This window comes from Sinocyclocheilus rhinocerous, unplaced genomic scaffold (genome assembly GCF_001515625.1).
Source record: "Sinocyclocheilus rhinocerous isolate Xijiao unplaced genomic scaffold, SAMN03320098_v1.1 scaffold47, whole genome shotgun sequence".
Lineage (NCBI taxonomy): Eukaryota > Metazoa > Chordata > Actinopteri > Cypriniformes > Cyprinidae > Sinocyclocheilus > Sinocyclocheilus rhinocerous.
The window spans coordinates 644,149-662,852 of record NW_015633578.1 but is presented as its reverse complement, the minus strand read 5'-3'; the positions used below and the strand labels follow the sequence as shown (position 1 = coordinate 662,852).

Below are 18,704 nucleotides of genomic sequence, written 5' to 3'. Positions count from 1 at the left end.
AGTTTCATTTTAATTTTTCAGTATTCCCCATACATTGATTTATTTGTGGCGCCTGCCACAATATCAAAACTGACCGCCACAAATAGATTTTAATCATGACAACTCTGAAGATTTTAGCATGGTGATGGATTTGACAATATTAATGTATTTGGTCTTGGCGGAATAGATCTGCTACGCTGCTGCTGTTGGTTATTGCTGTAGTTGTAGATTATTGCTGCTGCTGCAAGCAAGTATAGGAACTTGTTACTGCCAATGCATACGGCGATACGGTGCTGTGAGTATTTAAGACATACTGCTGCTGCACAAATAGCATATAAAATAACCCATAGCAGATCTATACAGGTGGAGCTGGGGAAGGTGGAGGGTTTCAGGGAACTCTGAAAGCGCGCTGTAGGAATCTCTAGTGAATGCTAGCCAGCCATATAAATGCAAGGCAGTAAGCTCATTGGCTGCATATGCAGCATGAACCAATCAGCTTGTGCCAAGTAGTTTAACGCTGTGAATATCATCAGTTTACGTCGGACCCATCGGTCTGCGCCATCTAGAGTTTCATGACAGAACTTGACATTACAAAAACAAGAAATGTATGTGTAATAGCATAACCTCTCATAATTCCTCATTAATTATTTTCTGATGACCAAAACATAACCTACAATAGTAGAGGTGACTATTCAATTCATCATCTAATGCACATCAATGGATTAACTTAAAAAAATGTATATAATAAGTGTAAATAATTTAATTGTTATCATAGCTATATTTTAGAAGTTGTTAAGAAGACTGTAACTATTTTCATGAAATTATAACACTAATAGCCTTTTACAGGCACACTTAGCTCAATAGCCTATTGATATGTCTTGGCCTATGTGAGAAGAAATTTCAGTTAGTTTTAATTTACAGTACGTGGAGCTGGGGAAGGTGAAGGGTTTCAGAGAATCTCTGAAAGCGCGCTGCAGGAATCTCTAGTGAATGCTAGCCAGCCATATAAATACAAGGCTGTAAGCTCATTGGCTGCATATGCTGCATGAACCAATCAGCTCGTGCCAAGTCGTTTAACTCTCTGAATATCATCAGTTACGTTAACAACCCGTCAGCCTGCGCCATCTAGAGTTTCATGACTAAACTATATATTTATTCATTAATCTGTGACAAACCATGTTTCATATAAATCACAAACAAAATAGTTATGTTAAAGTCAATTAGCAGATTATTTGTTTCTTAAATAGATTTTTAAATTTGTGTGAACAGTCTGATGGAAATTTCTATGTTGTTCTTTACTTCTTATTTTCCATAATGTATATTCTTCTTTATTTTCCACATGTTCTATTTGCACAGTTTTTGGCCTTCAGTATTTTCTGTGTGTACGTGGCTAAAACCGGTTAGAACTAGTTTGAAGGGATAAAGCTAAAGGTCAAAGTAGATCTTGCACAGCCTTTCCCAGTAAAACGGAGATGATTTGCCTGATTTGCCTCCTGTCTTTCTAACTACAGAGCGTCTCTCTGTTAGATTGACCATTCTTGCAAGAATTAAAGGATCAAAAAGAAGGTTTTTCATTCTCGGTTTCACATTTAATTACAGATTTAGAATTTTACCACGTGAGAATATGACAGATCCAGAACCCTGCAGGATGAAACGCACTGAAGAACAAACAGGTTGGTGTTTATTCTTGATCCTTCATTAATGAGGCTGAAGATCAATAAGAATATAAAGCTTCAAGCAGTTTGTATGACTTAGATTTGTTGTAATAGGAAAAATATATAATGCTGTGAAATAATATAGTTGAAGCAGCAAATAATAAGGACGCTTTCTATAAAGAGAGTGCATTTTTTCAGCAAAATTAATTTATGTTAGACAATTGTGGAGTTGATTTAATAGTTCTCACGATAAAAACATGGGATTTGTGCCTGTAATGTAAAAAAACAACAACTGGAAGATCATTGTTCCTCATTCACAGAAAGTTTCAGAGATATTTAAATTAATAAAATTACATCAACATGATGAATTTTTTGTATAGCAATTGTCTACTTCCCACTGTTACATCATGGTTCACTTTTATGTCCTTTCTTTACTCATTTCTGTCTGTGATTTACTGAAAATCAAACATTTTACTTTTATTTCAGAGTTGATTGATGAAATTGAGGAGAATGATGAAGAACTGGATGAAAAGGAGGAGAAACCTTTGAGTCGCTCTCAAACCAAACAGAAAGATTTAAAGAAAACAAGAGCCAAGAAATCTTTCACCTGCACTCAGTGTGGCAAGGGATTCAGTCAGTTTGGAAATCTGAAATCACATGAGAGGATCCACACTGGAGAGAAACCGTACACATGCGATCAGTGCGGGAAGAGTTGTACACAATCATCAAAACTTAAGGAGCACATGAACATCCACACTAGAGAGAAGCTGCATGAATGTGATCAGTGCGGAAAAACATTTTTGTGGGCTTCAAACCTGAAGGAGCACCTGAGAATTCATACCAAAGAGAAACCATATTCATGTTCTTTGTGTGGAAAGAGTTTTTCACTGCCGCAAAGTTTAAAAGAACATCAGAAGATACACACTGGTGTGAGAGATTATATGTGCTTTGAGTGTGGGAAGACTTTCCTTAAAGCTGAAAATTTAAAACTGCACCAGAGGATTCACACCGGAGAGAAACCTTACATGTGTTCGCACTGCGACAAGAGATTCAGTCGGTCAGGAAACCTGAAAAAACATGAGAGGATCCACACTGGAGAGAAACCTTATTACTGCACTACATGTGAGAAGTGTTTCACTCAATTATCTACTTTACACAAACATACAAAAAATATTCACAGTAAGTAGATCATCTTCAGATCAAGCACTTTCAGGTCTGACGCCGCGTTTTCACCAAACGTGAAACAATAATGCCAGTGGTGTAGCAAGTCCGCCCTGGGCCCATATGCAAAAAAAATGTTATTGGTTAACATGGGCTCCAACTCTGTAAACTTAACTTAATCTTGTCTTTTCTGAGGCAAATAACGTTACGTGACTATTCACAAGCTGTTTGATTGACGGTATAAATGCTTGGAAATAATTTAACGTTTTTTTACTGTTAATGTAACACAATAAGTCTCAGCCTTTAAGTTCTGTTGATTTTATCATGAAATACAAACAATAAATTTGTTTTAACACTCTTTAATGTAGCGTGAGATCACTGTATTCACCTCAGTTCAAGCGGCATGTGAATCAATCATCTTTTCCTCTTTACTACTAGTTACAACACAAAATAAACATCAATGAACATCAGAAGGCATGTTGAAAAAAATCTGAACAATTTAATAAAACAAATATCTCATGTAATCGATCAATTAGTGTTTTGAAAAATGTCAATAAAACAGCTTGTGAACAGTCGTAACATAACATTTACCTCAGAAAAGCCAACAATATTACTTTGCCAATGTTTTTATTATTTTTTTTAATTGCTGTTTTTATGTTAAATACATCTGAAGGATGAAAGGTTGGATGCCACATACTTTTTATTCAGAGTAGGTGGAATTTTCACATTAAGTTGTTTATCCATGCAATAAAACATGACTTCATTCTCGTAAAAAATACTATTTTAACTATTATTTTAATATTTTATTTGGCCACGGCGGTGCAGCGTTTGCACGTAGTTAAAAAATTATGCAGTTCTACGGCAGAGATATACAAATGCACGCAAGAAATTACAGAGCCCTGCATATTACATGCAGACAAAATATATATTTATCGTGGCCACGAATTCAGAATTCGTTCCCTCGTTTTAATTAAAATATCCCCCCCGGTGGGACCCCAATATGCACGGGCCCATATGCACGTGCATACCTTGTATACCCAGAAGCTACGCTTCTGAATTGAGCTATAAAATATCTTATGTGTAAATCTGTCTTAAGCAGCCTTAACAAGCGACATGAACTATGTACTATATTACAATAGACAATTAATGTTTTGTTTTTTTTCCATTTTAATTAGACAGCAAGTTGTCTTGCAACTTGACATGATTTCATTATCATTAGGATATATAAAAATGAAGGTTATTTTTGGTATCACAGACTGATTAGACTTAAGACTTGACATCTTATGAAACTTTATGCATCTTTTACAACAAGTCAATCTATTGTATGATTTAAATTTTAAACAGAGACTTAAAAGTTATCCTGTGGAGAACATTGGTATTACAGCCTTGGATGATTTAAAAAATACAGTTAGCCACCTGAGCATCAGAAACTCATTAAACTTGGCATGTTTCTGAGAATATTGTGTTGTCTATGTATACCGCGTTTTGTGAAGCTTTGTGAATATTTTATCTATCCTACAGAAGACATTGTAGAAGTTGTTTTAATATTATGACAGTCAGATGCATTTTAAAAGCCTCATGGTCTATGTGACGGAGATTGTGTATGGAGGGTGCAAGAATGAATAATGTGTTCACTGCCTTTAAAACCTTGACAGCTCATATGTGATGTTTATACACCTCTGGGATCTCTTGGTCCCTGGAGAGGGTCAAATAAAAGTTATCTTTAAAACATTTTGACTTCTGGAACTCTTGAGCGTTATTCCTACAAGACTGAAGAGACTTTTCTCCACTACACCAATGAAATCTGATTTTGGCTTCTGGAACAACTTGACTCCAGATAAAAAATTTTTTTTTAAGGTAAAGAGAGAAGACTTTCTACAAGATCTTGAAGTCAATAAAGAGAGAGATCGGTCTCATTTGTTTCTACTTTTACTCACTTTTATATTTGCGTCACAAAGAATTAAAAACTAAAGAATTAATAAAGCTTTTATTGCCTATTTTTAATTTCTGCTGATTTTGCTAGCATCAAGAATAAATGATTCCATAATTTTTGTGACCTCTAAAAGCCATAAACTATTAGGCTATAATTGAGTTTTGGGCTTTCAAGTCATTTTGTGAAACAACACAGCCATGGAAAAGTTGAAGTTAAAATTTAGTCTCCGACATCTGCTTTACTCAGAGGAAATCACAGCGATCAATCACGACGTCAGACCCATTTTTATAGCATCAAATAACTTATTAAAACAAAACCTATTAAAAAAAACGAACACTTGAGCATACATCAACAGAAACCATGGGGAAACTTTATAAGTAAAAATTTTTTTTTTGTTTGTTTTCCTCGGCTCCATTCGTTTACATGCAGAGAGCGGGGTTTATGAGCTGAACTGCAGCCGAAATGATTTGACTTCACTCTTCAGGACGTGCGCGCACACTCGCTCTCAACAAATAAAGTCTGATTTTTGACAATAGACCAATTTGGTGTTTACAAACAGTGATGACGTTTGTTGTGGGCGGAGTCTATCTGGTGGCAGAAAATGACAGTTTTAAAGTAGCATTCTACGGAAACCATGGAATAAAAGAATAAAAAATGTAACTGAGTTTGTAATTCAAAATTCTGACTTTTTTCTCGCAATTCCGAGATTATATTTCACAATTCTGATTTCCCCTCGGCTCAGAATCATGAGTTTATAATCCCACACATCTGGCTTTTTTTCCCCCCTCAGAATTGACAAACTTGCAATTGTTGAGTTAAATTGAGCTATGAAGTCCAAAGTAGGATTTATAAACTTGCATTTGCGAGAAAAAAAGTCAGAATTGTGAGATAAAATAGGTAAATGTTTAAATGTAAGGGTTTAGGGCTAATACAATGTCCCCCGTGAACTGCAAATGTGAATATTATATAGACCTATTGTTTAAATCAAATTTATGCTTTAAAAGTAGGGTAATCATAGCAGGTTTCATCCAGTCTGTCCATTTAAACGTCTGCGTTTAGCTAATGGCGTCTTTGACTGCAGTATTCTATAAAAACATCCAAAGGCATAACAATAATTTTTTTGTCTTGTTCCATGGATTTTACCCGTTTCCCTCCACTTGTTCCCAGTGTTATTCTGCCACCAAAATGCACGCGCAGCTGCAAGTGATGTAACTGTGACGTCTACTCCAAATTGGTTTATTTGGCGCGTTTTGATAAACTACCGTTAATCTTGCATCGCCGTCATGACGTCACCACTAGTTTCCTTCCTCATTCAGTAGTGATGGCGAAGTGAAGCGTTCTGAACCAGTGACGCTTTCATCACAATTGTATCAGGAAAAAGGTTCATTACTCGAAGCTTTTTAAAACAGTTAATGCTGTGGCCATCTAGTGGTCATAAAAATAAATAACACCTTCCAAAGTGTTATGTTCCGTTACAGCCAGTGGTTTTACATCTGGTTCTACAACTGATTTTTTGCTTTATTATATTTTATATAAATAATGTATATTGTCAAAGTCATTCATTTGTGTCGGTATACTGGCACAATAAGTAAAATAAATAAAACATAAATTCATAAATTAAATCTATGATCTGTTTATTTTAACTTTATTTTAACTTAACATCACTTTAACATTTTTTTATTTTTAAAGCTTGTGTGTTAAATCTTTAGAGTGATAATGTTAGCGTTATTAAATGTTGAACGTCAATGCTTGATCTGTGATCGTCGTGCTTTGAACATAAATGTTGACATATTTACTATAATGTAGCTAGCTTTGCAGCAGGGCGTTTCTTTGCTACTTTTCTTCTGTTGAGATGCTCTGGCTTGCTTGTAAACCAATAAAGAGAGAGATCCGTCTCATTCATTTTCTAGTAATTATGTATTAAGTCAGTTTTGTAGTCTGTTGTTCTCAAAGTTATTTTGCGGTTGTGAGAAAAAAAAAACACCTCACCCACACACTGTGTTTCAAACAGCAGAATTAACCACAGAGGCATTGAGTTCAGGCCTCGCTTTACTGCCCTCAAAAACAACTCAGGCTCCACTTAAGCACGTTAAATGAACGGCGTTTTAATGCATTTGTATCTATTCAGGTCAGTGTAATACTACAGAACCCTCATGCCTGTTGTGATGACTTTATGTCGGCTACAACGCCAACATATCTACTCAAACAAACAGAGAAACGGCATAAAGTAACAATAACTTGTGAAAGATTGGTTAGAATGATTCAAACCAATCAGTAATGCCTGAGCTCAGGAGTCTCTTTAAACGATTCAATAAAAGATTCGATTCAAACGAGTCATTTGTTCGTGAATCGAACAGGAAATAAAAAAAAGCCGTGAGAAACGACACACAAAAATGTATATGCCGTTTAACCTGTAAATTGGTACACAACTAGTACAGATATAAGTTAATGAATTAAAAAGTAAAAACTAAAAAGGCCTACGAAAATTAAAAATACTTTTCTAGTACTTACCACGCTGGATAAGTGAAAAAAATCCTTTCTAAATTTTACTCGATTACATCAGTCGGTCTGAATGTATAAAGACAGTGACCTCTGCTGGTGAGAATAAGTTACTGACTGTAGATCTAACAAGTGCAATAGATTTCAAGTAATCTGATGGTTTTTGTTTTTACAAAGACCAAAGATAAACCTAACAATAGATGAAACACACACACACACACACAATATATATATATAGTAGTCAACATTTGAAGTGGATAAAAAAAGTTCATCAAAGTTGTCCTAAGACAAGAACGGTTATTGTTTTTGTTTTTGGACAACTTTGATGAAAATTTTTGATCCACTTCAGATCTTGACTACTATATATATGTGTGTGTGTGTGTGTGTATATATATATATATACATAGAGAGAGAGAGAGAGAGAGAGTGTTTTGCTATTTTTGTTGTTCTGCTGCACTCAAATCAAATATAGGCTACTGTTGTTCGAATAAATGTAGCTAAGCACATCAAGAGTGCATGCATACAAATATGTAAAAAATGTTTATTCTGTATTTTCTAAACTAGGCCGGAATAAAGAAGAACAGCAATTATGAAAGACTAAAAATATGTACAAATAATTTTATTACATTGTGGCATACTTTGAATATTTAATCAAAGTGGCATTTATAGACAACCTATCACAATTTACTTGTACTTTTGCATGATTTTTCCTTTTCCCCCTTATTCAATATTCTTCTTTTTGTTTTTGCTATATATTAAATAAAATGTTCTTTGGCTCCTAGATGTTAGTAGTAATTTCACATAAGACGAGGGGTTTGCTAGAGAAATGTAGCCAGAGATGTTGCACCAGTTCAACCGTAATGTGTTTTGCGACTATGAAATACGGTTTGTGAAGTGACCATATCAGTGCTGTGTTTTTACGGTCTCTTCAGCTGGTCTTGTCTTCAGAAGTTTTCCCTTTGGGAACCCGGAAACGTGTTTTCTTGGAGTAAAGGAGATTCCTGCTGAACAGCAGTGGAATGTTTCCCAAATACAGGAAGAGCGCAAGAGTCATGCCTAAAAAAAATACACAATTTACAACAACACAAACATCTCGGGAACACCAGCAGCCATTTTTGGATTGATGGTTTGAACTGTACAAGTACTATTTTAATATTTTCTTGGCATTAAAGAACATTTCTGACATCTACAAGGACTCACCCATCAGAGGCCCGAGCCAGTAGACGAGAGAATACGCTAGGAAAGTGTGTCCCGGACAGGTGAATGTCATGGCATAAGCCAGAGATGGATTCACATATCCAGACGTGTAGTTATTTCCTGGTGTGACAGAGACATTTGTGAGGATGAGGAGCTAAAATACTTCACCACTGAACAGTCAAGAGACAGAAAAACAGCTCTAGACACTACTCTAGTACGTGCATAAAAGTGCAATTGATTTTCTAACTCAAACTTTATTTTAATATATACATTTTAAACCTACAGATTTTAATTTGATATATGCATTTGAAATGTACAATCTTTATTTAATATGCATTTTAAATTTTCAGCCTTAATTAATATATGCATAATACTGTATATCTACTATCTAATTTAATATACGTATTTTAAACATACAAACCTAATTTAATATATGCATTTGAAATCTATGATTTTTAATATTTTAAATCTACAATTTTTAATTTAATATATGAATTTAAATGTGCAATTCTTATTTATTATATGAATTTTAAATCTACAATCTTTATTTAAAATGAGCATTTGAAATCTAAATTTTTTAATGTAATAATTGTATTATTATTTAAAATATTAAAAATTTTATTTAATTTATAAATTTTTTATGCAAAATCCTTACTTAATATATGCACTTGAAATCTACAATGTTTAATTTTATATATGCATTTCAACGTGCAATTCTTATCTACAATTTTTAATTTAATATGTATTTAAAATCTACAATTTATATTGTATATTTGTATATTTAATATATGCATTTTAAATGCAAAATCCTTAATGTATGCATTTTTAATCTACTTTTTATTTATTATATGCATTTTAAATAGCTAATGTATTTTAATGTATTTTACCATTTTTATTGTATGTTTTTTGTTTTCTAATGTATTTTAAATAAACAATCCTAATTTAATATATGCATTTGAAATCTATAATTTTTAAATTAACATATGCATTTTAAATGCACAATCCTTATATACATTTTAACCTATATTTTTTAATATAATATATGCACTTTATTTATTTAATACATTTAATACATGCATTTTGAATCTACAATTTTTTATGCATACATTTTAAATCTGTTTATTTAATATATGTATTTTTACTAGAACTAGACTCATTATTTAAAGGGGTCATATGATGCGATTTCAAGTTTTCCTTTCTCTTTGGAGTGTTACAAGCTCTTGGTGCATAAAGAAGATCTGTAAAGTTGCAAAGACTAAAGTCTCAAATCCAAAGAGATATTCTTTATAAAAGTTAAGAGTCAGCCAAACTACTTCAGTCTGTGTGCACTGAATTTATTTAATACACGAGTTTCACAATTTGAGTTCAATTACTGAAATAAATGAACTTTTCCACGACATTCTAATTTATTGAGATGCACCTGTATTCTGTTACACCAAATAATGATCTTTAAAATAGCATCATATGACCCCTTTAAAATATGCATTTTAAATGTAAAATCCTTATTTAATAAATGCATTCTACAATGCATCTACAATATTTTAAAATATGCATTTTAAATGTATAATCGTTATTTAATATATGTGTTTGAAATCTAGTGTTTAATTTAATACATGCATTTGTGACCCTGGAGCACAAAAGCAGTGTTAAGTCGCTGGGGTATATTTGTAGCAATAGCCAACAATACATTGTATGGGTCAAAATTATACATTTTTCTTTTATGCCAAAAATCATTAGGATATTAAGTAAAGATCATGTTCCATGAAGATATTTAGTAAATTTCCTACTGTAAATATATTAAAACTTAATTTTTGATTAGTAATATGCATGGCTAAGAACTTAATTTGAACAACTTTAAAGATGATTTTCTCAATATTTAGATTTTTTTGCACCCTCAGATTCCAGATTTTCAAATAGTTGTATCTCAACCAAATATTGTTCTATCCTAACAAACCATACATCAATGGAAAGATTATTTATTCAGCTTTCAGATGATGCATAAATCTCAATTTCTCATTTTTCACCCTTATGACTGGTTTTGTGCTCCAGGGTCACAAATTAAATCCACAATCATTATTTAACATAAGCATTTTAAAAGTAATCACCTGCATAGGCAATGAGCGTCAACAGCACGGAGAATATGGGAATCCTCAGCAGCTGTGACCTGTTCTTCAGGACGAGGTAAACCAAGTGAAAGGTCAGGGCTCCGAGGGCTTCGGCGAAGACTCCCTGCAGCGGCGGGACCTGCAGCGACGTGCTGCACTCAGACATCATCAGGTTCTTGATCATGTGCATGTCGGTCAGCTCCATCTGCCAGTACTTACCGGCGACCAGGAGCGCAATGTAAGCGCCGAGTAACTGCGCCGCCACGCTGAGGACAGCCGACACGGCGCCGGTGTCCTTCTGCAGGAGTCCCATGAGCGTCACCGACGGGTTTCCACTCACGCCCTGCATGATGATGCCGTGGACGGTGATGGATATGAAAAGCATAGTGATGGCGACATCGGGCCCAAGCGCTCCGGCCCACTGGCCAACCTCCGCGATGGTGTCCACCTCCAGTCTACAAGCGGAGAGAGCGAAAGCGGCGATGAACTCCATCAGGAACGTCCATCTCGGCCGCCAGCGCGTGACCAGCACCCGTCCGACCGCGCTCACGCAGACTATGGCTAAAAAGTAGCCTAGTGAAGCATTAAGGCCTGACATGCTGGTGTTCAGATGGCTGTGCTGGACAGAAAGAAAGATCTGAGCTCACCAGTGCTGTATTTGCTCACAGCATGTGATAACGTGGCACACGGACATGCCGTGCTCTTATCAAAGGGGATTTTAGGCACACTTTAGGCCAGAAAAACACACTGACCTATTCAAGGCCACTTTGAAAAAAGGCTGTTTGCTTTGACTCCCTCTGGTGGATGAGGCTGGATGTCATTGTTTAAACTGGGCTATTGTTGCTCAATCATCTTTGTACAAATATATTCAGTGTGTCCCTGCAGCACAAAAGCAGTCTTAAGTCGCTGGGGGATATTTGTAGCAATAGCCAAAAATACACTGTATGGGTCAAAATTATCAATTTTTCTTTTATGTCAAAAATCATTAGGATATTAAGTAAAGATCATGTTCCATGAAGATATTTTGTAAATTTCCTACTGTAAATATATCAAAACTTAATGTTTGATTAGTAATATGCATTGCTAAGAACTTCATTTGAACAACTTTAAAGATGATTTTCTCAATATTTACATTTTTTTGCAACCTCAGATTCCAGATTTTCAAATAGTTGTATCTCAGCCAAATATTGTACTATCCTAACAAACCATACATCAATGGAAAGCTTATTTATTCAGCTTTCAGCTAATGCATAAATCTCAATTTTGAAAAATTTACACTTAAGATGTTTTATATTTTATTATTTTAAGGTTTTGTGGTCCAGGGTCACATATATGCATTTTAAATGCACAATCCTTATATCCTTATTTAATACATAATATATGCATTGGAAATGTGCATTTGAAATGTTTTTAATTTAATATATGCATATGCATTTGAAATCTACAAATTTAATTTAATATATGCATTTTAAATTTACATTTTTAATATATGCATTTTAAATCTACAATACTATTTAATATGTGCATTTAAAATGTACAATTTTTTATTTAATGTATGCATTTTAAATTGACTTATGTGCATTTTAAATCATATATGTGACTCCAGGGTCACATATATGCATTTGAAATGTACAGTTTTTAATGTAATGTATGCATTTTAAATCTGCAATCTTTGAAGTGGCTGTTCACTCTGACTCCCTCTAGTGGACGAGGCTGGATCTCATCGTTTAAACTGGTCTATTGTTCCTCAATCATCTTCTTACAGACTCTCTTTTGGGATTTTAGTAGATGTGCACACAAACATATCAAAGTAGAAAACTAAAAAAGCAAAATCAAGTACAGAACTGAAGTGCAAAAGCAGCTTGTTGTGTGACTTACCTGGCGTTCCTGCGGTAACATGACGAGGTTTTCAACAGTCCACCTTCAGGCCTCGTTGGCGCAGTAGGCAGCGCGTCAGTCTCATAATCTGAAGGTCGTGAGTTCGAGCCTCACACGGGGCAAAAGTTTTAGTTTTGTTAGAGCAATGACATTCAGTGATGTTGTTTATTGTTTGAATTTGTTGAAAGTTACTTTAGCGTTATTCACACTTTTTTCTGTTAGCAGCAAGCAGTTAGCATTGTTTAATATCAGGTCTATTGGAAATGCTGCCATCTGGTGGGTGTTTTTACCATTAACTGCAACCATGAAAAATATTTTGTTACCAGAAATAGAATTATTTTATACTTGTTTTATTTTAGTTGGCAACATTTATAATTTTTGTTCAGTTTAAGCACTAAAATAACTAAAACTTCATTCATAAAAACGACACATTTAAAACTAATATAATTAACAAAAAACATTAAAACTATGAAATTAGAATGAAAATGGAACATAAAAATAAAACATTCAAAACATTAATAAAAACTATAATAGTGAGTAGGCATAAGCAAAATCTTAATCCTAAAAATTATTTTTTTAAAAATGAAAAAATAAAAATACATAAAAGCTCAAATCTAATTCAAAACTATGCTAGTAGTTTAATTAATAAAAACATTTATTAAAATTGATAGAAAAAGAACCTTATTGAAACTAACTAAAATTAAAATGTAATTGGAAAATATAAAAATAAAATAATTCAAAACATTAATAAAAACGATAATAGTAAAACTAATAAAAATTACAAGAAAATAAAATTATTAAAATAAAATGAAAAAATATATAAAAGCTAAAATCATTCAAATCATCAAATTAGTTATAATATTTATATTATAATAATTATAATATTTAACATTTTTAATATATTCCATTTAAAATTAAAATCAAATCAAATTAAGAATATTAATAACATTAATATTAGTAACTGAAATTCACTACCCAATGGCAATAATAAAGAGTTAGTTCACCCAAAAATACCTGTTTTTCAAATGATCTTCTTCTCCTTTTTAGTTATAAAATTATATCAGTTTGGGGGAGAATAAATAATGACCGAAAATTCAGTAACACTTTACAATATGATCACGGACCTCATTTATAAAATGTTGCGTATAAACCGTCCTAAAACTTGAACCTAAAACCTAAAACTTGTTCTAAGATCATTTCTCAAAAGTGCGTAAGTGCGATTCAGAGAAAACGAACGTGCGCACAAAAACACGTGCGTACGCCTCTCTTCCAGATGTGACGTTTAAAGTACTTTAAAGACTTTTTAAAGACTAAAAAAAGTATGGAACTCAATGAAAATAGCCACCAACATGAAACCTACTAAGAAATCTTTGCATGTTGTAGATGAACTGGAAAAAGCTAATGAGTTGAATTATTTTTATAAGATGAAATTCACTACCCAATGGCAATAATAAAGAGTTAGTTCACCCAAAAATACCTGTTTTTCAAATGATCTTCTTCTCCTTTTTAGTTATAAAATTATATCAGTTTGGGGGAGAATAAATAATGACCGAAAATTCAGTAACACTTTACAATATGATCACGGACCTCATTTATAAAATGTTGCGTATAAACCGTCCTAAAACTTGAACCTAAAACCTAAAACTTGTTCTAAGATCATTTCTCAAAAGTGCGTAAGTGCGATTCAGAGAAAACGAACGTGCGCACAAAAACACGTGCGTACGCCTCTCTTCCAGATGTGACGTTTAAAGTACTTTAAAGACTTTTTAAAGACTAAAAAAAGTATGGAACTCAATGAAAATAGCCACCAACATGAAACCTACTAAGAAATCTTTGCATGTTGTAGATGAACTGGAAAAAGCTAATGAGTTGAATTATTTTTATAAGAGGTTTGACAATCACGATTTCTCAGTTGAATGTGATATGGTGCTTGATAGTATTGCTATTGATGATACTGATAGGCTAGAGATTGACCCTAAATCTATCAACAAGGTTCTTAAGCAAATCAATGTCAATAAGGCCACAGGTCCAGATGGCATCTCTGCTTTTCTATTAAGAACATGTGCAGATGAACTGACACCTGCCTGGTGCCCCATTTTCCAGAGGTCCCTGCATTCTCACACTGTACCGACACAATGGAAAAAGGCAATTATTACACCTGTCCCTAAGAAACCCTGCCCGCAGGAAAATAACGATTTTAGACCTATTGCCTTAACTTCTGTTGTGATGAAGTGCATGGAAAAGCTCATTATGAGCAAACTACAGCTTGATGTAGGTCCACAGTTAGATCCCTACCAGTTTGCATATAAACACCAGAGAGGCACTGATGATGCAATCAACAGTATAGTGCACCTAGTGACTAAACATCTTGAGAATCCTAAGGCCTATGCCAGACTGTTGTTTGTAGATTTTACTTCAGCCTTTAACACTCTGCAGCCTCATGTTCTCTTGAAAACACTGCAGCGGATGAATGTCAACCCCTTTATTATTAAGTGGTTCCAATCATTTCTGACTAATCGTAGTCAGCAGGTCAGGGTGAATAGGACGTTGTCTGAACCTTTGACCATCAGCACTGGCGCTCCTCAGGGGTGTGTTAGTTCCCCAGTACTGTTCACACTGTACACTAATGAATGTACATGTAGTACTGCTAACAATTACATGATTAAGTTCTCTGATGATACAGTTATCCTGGGTCTCATGTTAGATACATCAGATTCTGTTGCATATAAACATGAGGTTCCACGTACACCGCTTTTATTATTATTGCAGCTTAGATGTTCAAATAGCTGCAGTGCTCCGACTTTGCCACAAGGAGAAGTGCGTACGCCTGCTCAGACCCTGACGTAAGTACTTTTCCACGTCAAAGACCGCTTTTATAAATATGAACGTTGCCGTGGATTTTAGCGTAAACGCACTCTAAGATCAAATCTGTGCATATGCACATTTTATAAATGAGGCCCCTGATTTGTAAACATTATCTAACGACAGCTGTACACTAATGTTAACTAACAATAAACAGGACTTATGCATGATTTATTAATCTTGTTAATTTCAAGATTTACTAATACATTTTAAAAATCACAAGTTGCATTAGCTAATGCGCTGTGAACAAACATTAAACTTTTGTTTGTTTTTTTAGATTAACAAAGACCGCATTAACTAATGCAGTAACAAATGAGACCTTATTGTAAACTATATTTTTATATTTCAACCAACATTGAGAAATATTTTTGAATTCTGTATGTTAGCGAATACATTATTTATTGTTAACAACCAAGAACTTGTAAAGTGTTACTGAATTTGAACTACGCTTTTAATCAGCAAAATCACACGATCTGCTGAATTCTTTATTATTATTATTATTATTACACATAAAAAAAGTAAAAGCTAAAATATAAATCAAACAGTTGCAGAAGCAAAACATTGGCCCGTACGGGGATCGAACCCGCGACCTTGGCGTTATTAGCACCACGCTCTAACCAACTGAGCTAACCGGCCCTGGGGCCCAACCTCAAAAATCAGTCTTTAAAAACAACACAGCAGTGCTGCTTTAACTACTGATTCACAAGCTGTTTTGGATAAATTAGTACACATTTCACTTCAAAGTCAGTGGTAAATCAAAGAGATGCAAAATCCTACGAAAACAAGTCTAGTTTAGAAGAGTAGCGTCTTTTCGTAAGTAAAACAATGTACTAATAAGATGTTTTCTCTTATTTTAAAATAAAACAAATAAGTAATTCCCAAGTGATCGTTAGATCTTAAAATGGGAGTCTATAAATGAGTTTTCCAGTGAACGCATATCGAGGAAAAAACAGTTTTCTCCCCGTCGGGGAATCGAACCCCGGTCTCCCGCGTGACAGGCGGGGATACTTACCACTATACTAACGAGGAGTGATAATAAGGGTCTTATCAACCCCATTTGCTGCTACACTCTAGTCAATCCGTTCAGATTGAGAGCTGCTTTTGTTATTAAAAACAAGGGGCAAAACTGGTTTTGTAGTGTTGCAGTAACAACAAAACACTTTTTTTAACGCAACTCTTACCTTGATGTTGTATTGCGGGACTTGTGTCATGGTCTCCTGATGAATCTCTAACGTTGAAGTGTTCAATTGTAAGCAGGGTCTGAAAATAACAACCAACAAGCAGAGAAATTAGCACAGTTAACCATGCAATTTAACCCCTTAACTGTCATCCCCATTTTTGAAAATTCATGAGAAAGTGCACTATCCAAACTTAAATTATTATAATTAATGAACGCTTTTGAATACAGACCTAAGGTTGGTCTCTTTTTAAAGAAAACAATTAGCAGATTATTATAGAAGTGAAATCATTTAATAAAATGAAAGTATTAAAAAGTTATAGAAGTTTACATTTACTGTAAAGAAAATGTATTGTACTATTTATTTATTTTTTTTTAATATAAAATAAATATTTTTAAAAAATTGTTAAAAACATAAAATTGCTATCAAATGAAAGCCATATGTCTCCATAAGTTGTGTTCCAACTTTGAAGTTGTTTAGATGTTATACCAAAAACAGCCACCGGGTGCCACCCAAATTCCATTGAAATATTTTTTGATGCATTTCTGTCACAAATCTATCAATTTCTTTATCAATAATACGTCTCTCACAAAATAACCACCAAATATGGAATCTTGAGACTTTCCAACGATATGTATTTTGTCAAGAAAAGTGGTATATGTCTGTGCAAGCTTTGGAGGTGTCGATTTACTGGATTTATGCTTTGATAATCGTACTGAATATTATCCAGATGTAGTTTTTGATAAAAATTTGATTTTCTCACCTTTTTTGCTCAAAATTACACATTTTATATGAAACCTACCTATATTCAAGAGTTGATAAAAAAAGAATGCTTTAAGCTAGAATAAAAAAAAAATTTTGTTTAAAAGTAGAGGCTCTGATCTTTATTTTGGTGTATTACATATTCAAATATTCATACAGCAAAATATACTGGAGGCCATCAAATTTTAGTGAAAATTTGGCGGTGGCTGGCAACTTTTTTTCAAAAATGCTGGCGGGGAAAGAGTTTTGTACCCTGTTTGTAAGTCACTTAATAATAAAAGCATTGGTGTTTAAGTATGCAAAAGATCTTCAAAAGAAGCTACTGCATTGGCCGGGAATCGAACCCGGGCCTCCCGCGTGGCAGGCGAGAATTCTACCACTGAACCACCAATGCTCACATAGCAGTGTTCTTAGCCTGGGACATTTTGTGTTGTACCAGTACTGCATTTACCACATTAACCTTACAATAAATACTCAACAGTTTATAACAGGGGTGCCCAAGCTCGGTCCTGGAGGGCCGATGTCCTGCAGAGTTTAGATCCAACCCCAATTAGACACACCTGAACCAGCTAATCAAGCTCTTACTAGGCATACTAGAAACTTCCCGGCAGGTGTGTTGAGGCAAGTTGGAGCTAAACTCTCCAGGACCGACTTTACGCACCCCTGGTTTATAAAGTGGACTAGCCCTAAAAATACTCACCTTCAACAGACCTCTCAAAGTCCCAACAGGCCGCTGCCCCTTTGTGAAGAGTAAAAAAAGATACATGAACAAATGAGTGAACAACAAACTTATAAAACACAACTGGTAGCCTACAATCTAAAAAGTCTACAGACTTTAAACACTGGAGTGCCAGAACTACAAACAATTATTACAAGTGAAAAAGTGAAGTTATCTTTGGAGAGAAACGTTTTTGGACTGAGGGCTTTGGTATGAATCAACCACTAGGTGGCGCTTAATATCAAACATTTTTATGCCATACTTCTAATGCTTATTATACTACTAATTTTGTCAGATAAAGGTAGTTTTCACTTTGATTTCACATAATTAAACCTTTTCAAAAAGTCCAGATTTTTTAAAAACTTAATATGAATGGTTTTCACAAACAGACCAAGGATTTGAGTTGACGGATCAAGTATCTGTTAAACGTAAATACTGTCAATAACCCCAGAAAACCTGCTGTAATTAAAAAAATAAAAAGCACACTAAAATATTTTTTTTTCTTATGTTGAAAGGTGTTTGGTCCAGAGTTGCCAAGTCCGCGTATTATACAATATTAAAAAATATGGTTGCTTGTTAGGAAAACCTGGCAAGCAGCTTCGTTTCTTTTCATTTATGTTCACTGTATTCTCCAATGCATTGATTGCTCACAGTTAATAGCCAATCAGAGCAAAAATATAAGTGCTGTAGCGTAATTTATCAAATATTCCGCCCCCTGAGCACACGCCTTCTGTTTGAACGTGATTTTTCTTCAATGAGGGATTGAAGAAAAATCAC

General features: G+C 34.2%; 2 protein-coding genes and 4 non-coding genes across 6 annotated transcripts in view; 2 read left to right on the top strand and 4 right to left on the bottom strand.

The window, feature by feature from the left end:
- LOC107744646 (gastrula zinc finger protein XlCGF7.1-like) overlaps positions 1-3,234 on the top strand; it is a 9,557-nt gene extending 6,323 nt beyond the window's left edge. The window contains exons 2-3 of the mRNA XM_016558452.1: positions 1,579-1,652; positions 2,121-3,234. Of these exons, the coding sequence (XP_016413938.1) occupies positions 1,604-1,652; positions 2,121-2,821 (750 nt within the window). The 5' untranslated portion in view covers positions 1,579-1,603 and the 3' untranslated portion in view covers positions 2,822-3,234. The remainder of the gene's footprint in view (positions 1-1,578; positions 1,653-2,120) is intronic.
- Positions 3,235-7,853: 4,619 nt separating this feature from the next.
- LOC107744663 (aquaporin-12-like) lies at positions 7,854-11,226 on the bottom strand. The gene is made up of 3 exons (XM_016558466.1): positions 10,530-11,226; positions 8,428-8,544; positions 7,854-8,283 (listed from the first exon to the last, which is right to left on the bottom strand). Exons 1-3 carry the CDS (start codon positions 11,125-11,127, stop codon positions 8,156-8,158), a joined length of 843 nt encoding a protein of 280 aa, XP_016413952.1. The 5' UTR covers positions 11,128-11,226; the 3' UTR covers positions 7,854-8,155.
- Positions 11,227-12,456: 1,230 nt separating this feature from the next.
- Positions 12,457-12,529, top strand: trnam-cau (transfer RNA methionine (anticodon CAU)). Its single transcript has one exon. It is a non-coding gene; the product is annotated as a tRNA-Met (tRNA).
- Positions 12,530-15,831: 3,302 nt separating this feature from the next.
- Positions 15,832-15,905, bottom strand: trnai-aau (transfer RNA isoleucine (anticodon AAU)). Its single transcript has one exon. It is a non-coding gene; the product is annotated as a tRNA-Ile (tRNA).
- A 321-nt stretch (positions 15,906-16,226) lies between these two features.
- Positions 16,227-16,298, bottom strand: trnad-guc (transfer RNA aspartic acid (anticodon GUC)). The gene has a single exon. It is a non-coding gene; the product is annotated as a tRNA-Asp (tRNA).
- A 1,234-nt stretch (positions 16,299-17,532) lies between these two features.
- trnag-gcc (transfer RNA glycine (anticodon GCC)) lies at positions 17,533-17,603 on the bottom strand. Its single transcript has one exon. It is a non-coding gene; the product is annotated as a tRNA-Gly (tRNA).
- Positions 17,604-18,704: the final 1,101 nt, after the last annotated feature.

Bases quoted from the DNA above. Each gene is read 5' to 3' on its own strand.
- LOC107744663 (XM_016558466.1), bottom strand. From the start codon at position 11,127: ATGTCAGGCCTTAATGCTTCACTAGGCTACTTTTTAGCCATAGTCTGC. The intron at 8,545-10,529 runs GTGATTACTTTT...CTGTCACACCAG, and splicing joins GACGCTCATTGCCTATGCAG to GAAATAACTACACGTCTGGA. The intron at 8,284-8,427 runs GTGAGTCCTTGT...TATTTTTTTTAG, and splicing joins CTGGCTCGGGCCTCTGATGG to GCATGACTCTTGCGCTCTTC.